At 55.8% G+C, this 1,402-nt stretch overlaps 1 protein-coding gene across 1 annotated transcript in view; it reads right to left on the reverse strand.

Moving 5' to 3' along the window:
- The window catches only part of LOC119582056 (gamma-aminobutyric acid receptor subunit alpha-1-like), a gene marked incomplete at its 3' end in the record, with an annotated part of 210,639 nt that extends 209,843 nt beyond the window's left edge, over positions 1-796 (reverse strand). The window contains 1 exon segment of the mRNA XM_037930297.1: positions 229-796. Within this exon segment, the coding sequence (XP_037786225.1) occupies positions 229-296 (68 nt within the window).
- Between the last annotated feature and the right edge of the window lie 606 nt (positions 797-1,402).

Consider the following 1,402-nt stretch of genomic DNA (forward strand, 5'->3'; position numbering starts at 1 on the left):
GCCTTCGAATTTGTTGCAAACACGTTGTAATTTTTTTCACAATGTGGCTAATCTCTGTGCCGCGTGGCGTACTCATCGCGTGGAAAGCCCGAGGCGGTGCTCTGCCAGGGCGCGAGGAGTCCTCAGCACAAGGAGCGAGCGGGAAGGAGCAGTGCTTTGCATGACGATTGCGGAGATACGCCATGCAGCCTCTCCGTCACACAGCTCACTCACGTCACCGGGACCTACCTGATGCAGATGATCAGCAGGTGCAGCAGGCGTCGCCGAGATGCTGCAGGTTCCCTTGTCGCGGTCATAGCGAAGACGTAGATTAGTAGATGAGCGGAAGAGATGCCAAGACTGCTTGCGCGTTTTTGTTGTGGTTTCAGTGTGTTTTTTTCTGTTCAGTAAATGTACCCCAAGTCTCGTTCTGTTCGGAGGTTTTGCCTTGGTGCGGCTGTGCAGTGAATTATGCTGCGCGGCCACTTGTTGATACGATCCACCTTTGAGAAGAGTGTCCTCCTTGGCGAAAGGAAAGTGAGGTATTACAGTACATTTATTGAGTTGAAATATAGTCGGAGTGATGGATTTTCCAGCTGTTACCGAATTATGGCAGATTTGCAGTCCATTACCATAATGCCATAACCATCGACTCGCTCTTCCATTGCCGAGAGAAGTATCGCGAAGGGAAATCCGGGCCAGAGCCTCTGATCACTGCCTGCCAGCCGTGGGCGTCCCAGGCGGCCATGTGGCTCCGGACGGCGTGTGGCGCGGGCGGACGCGTGGTAGAGCCGGGGCGAGACAAGGCCGCAGGAGATCCCCGCACCGCTGCGGAAGGGAGCCTCCGCCACACTGGAGCCGTGACCTGGCGACTGGCACTCGCAGGCCTCCCTCCTCGCGCGCACACGCCCTCTGCCCCCCCCCCCTCGGTGCCACGGGGGCGGCGGAGGGAGTCGGGCTCGGGCGGAGAGGCTGGTGGATGGAAGAGGGGAGGCCTGTCAAGGTTCGTGACGAGGGAAAAAGTTGGCCAAAGTTACGAAATCCCTCTCGGAACATATTGGTGTAATATGACCAACCGTCTATTCGTTTAGTCGGCGCCTCGTTGAAACCCGGCGACGCATAGCATTTCTATACCATTATCAGATCCATATTTGCTCAAACAACGACCTTTTCCCTCAGTCTTTTCCCGGGTCTTGCCATGGGCGGAAAAGAACACCTCCCGAATTCTCCAAAACGACCTCTCACTTCACGGAACGGCAAAGGCGAATGAATATTCCAGCCTTTCATCAGGTCAGCAACATTCGGGCCATTTTCTGCCTCCAAAGCGGGCGTCGACGAAGAGTTTTAATCTGCGGAGCCACGTGGACGCCATCAGCCCCACGAACGCAAACTCGATTACGAACTCGCTTGCTTCCTGTGGCTG

Source organism: Penaeus monodon, chromosome 15, assembly GCF_015228065.2.
Source record: "Penaeus monodon isolate SGIC_2016 chromosome 15, NSTDA_Pmon_1, whole genome shotgun sequence".
Lineage (NCBI taxonomy): Eukaryota > Metazoa > Arthropoda > Malacostraca > Decapoda > Penaeidae > Penaeus > Penaeus monodon.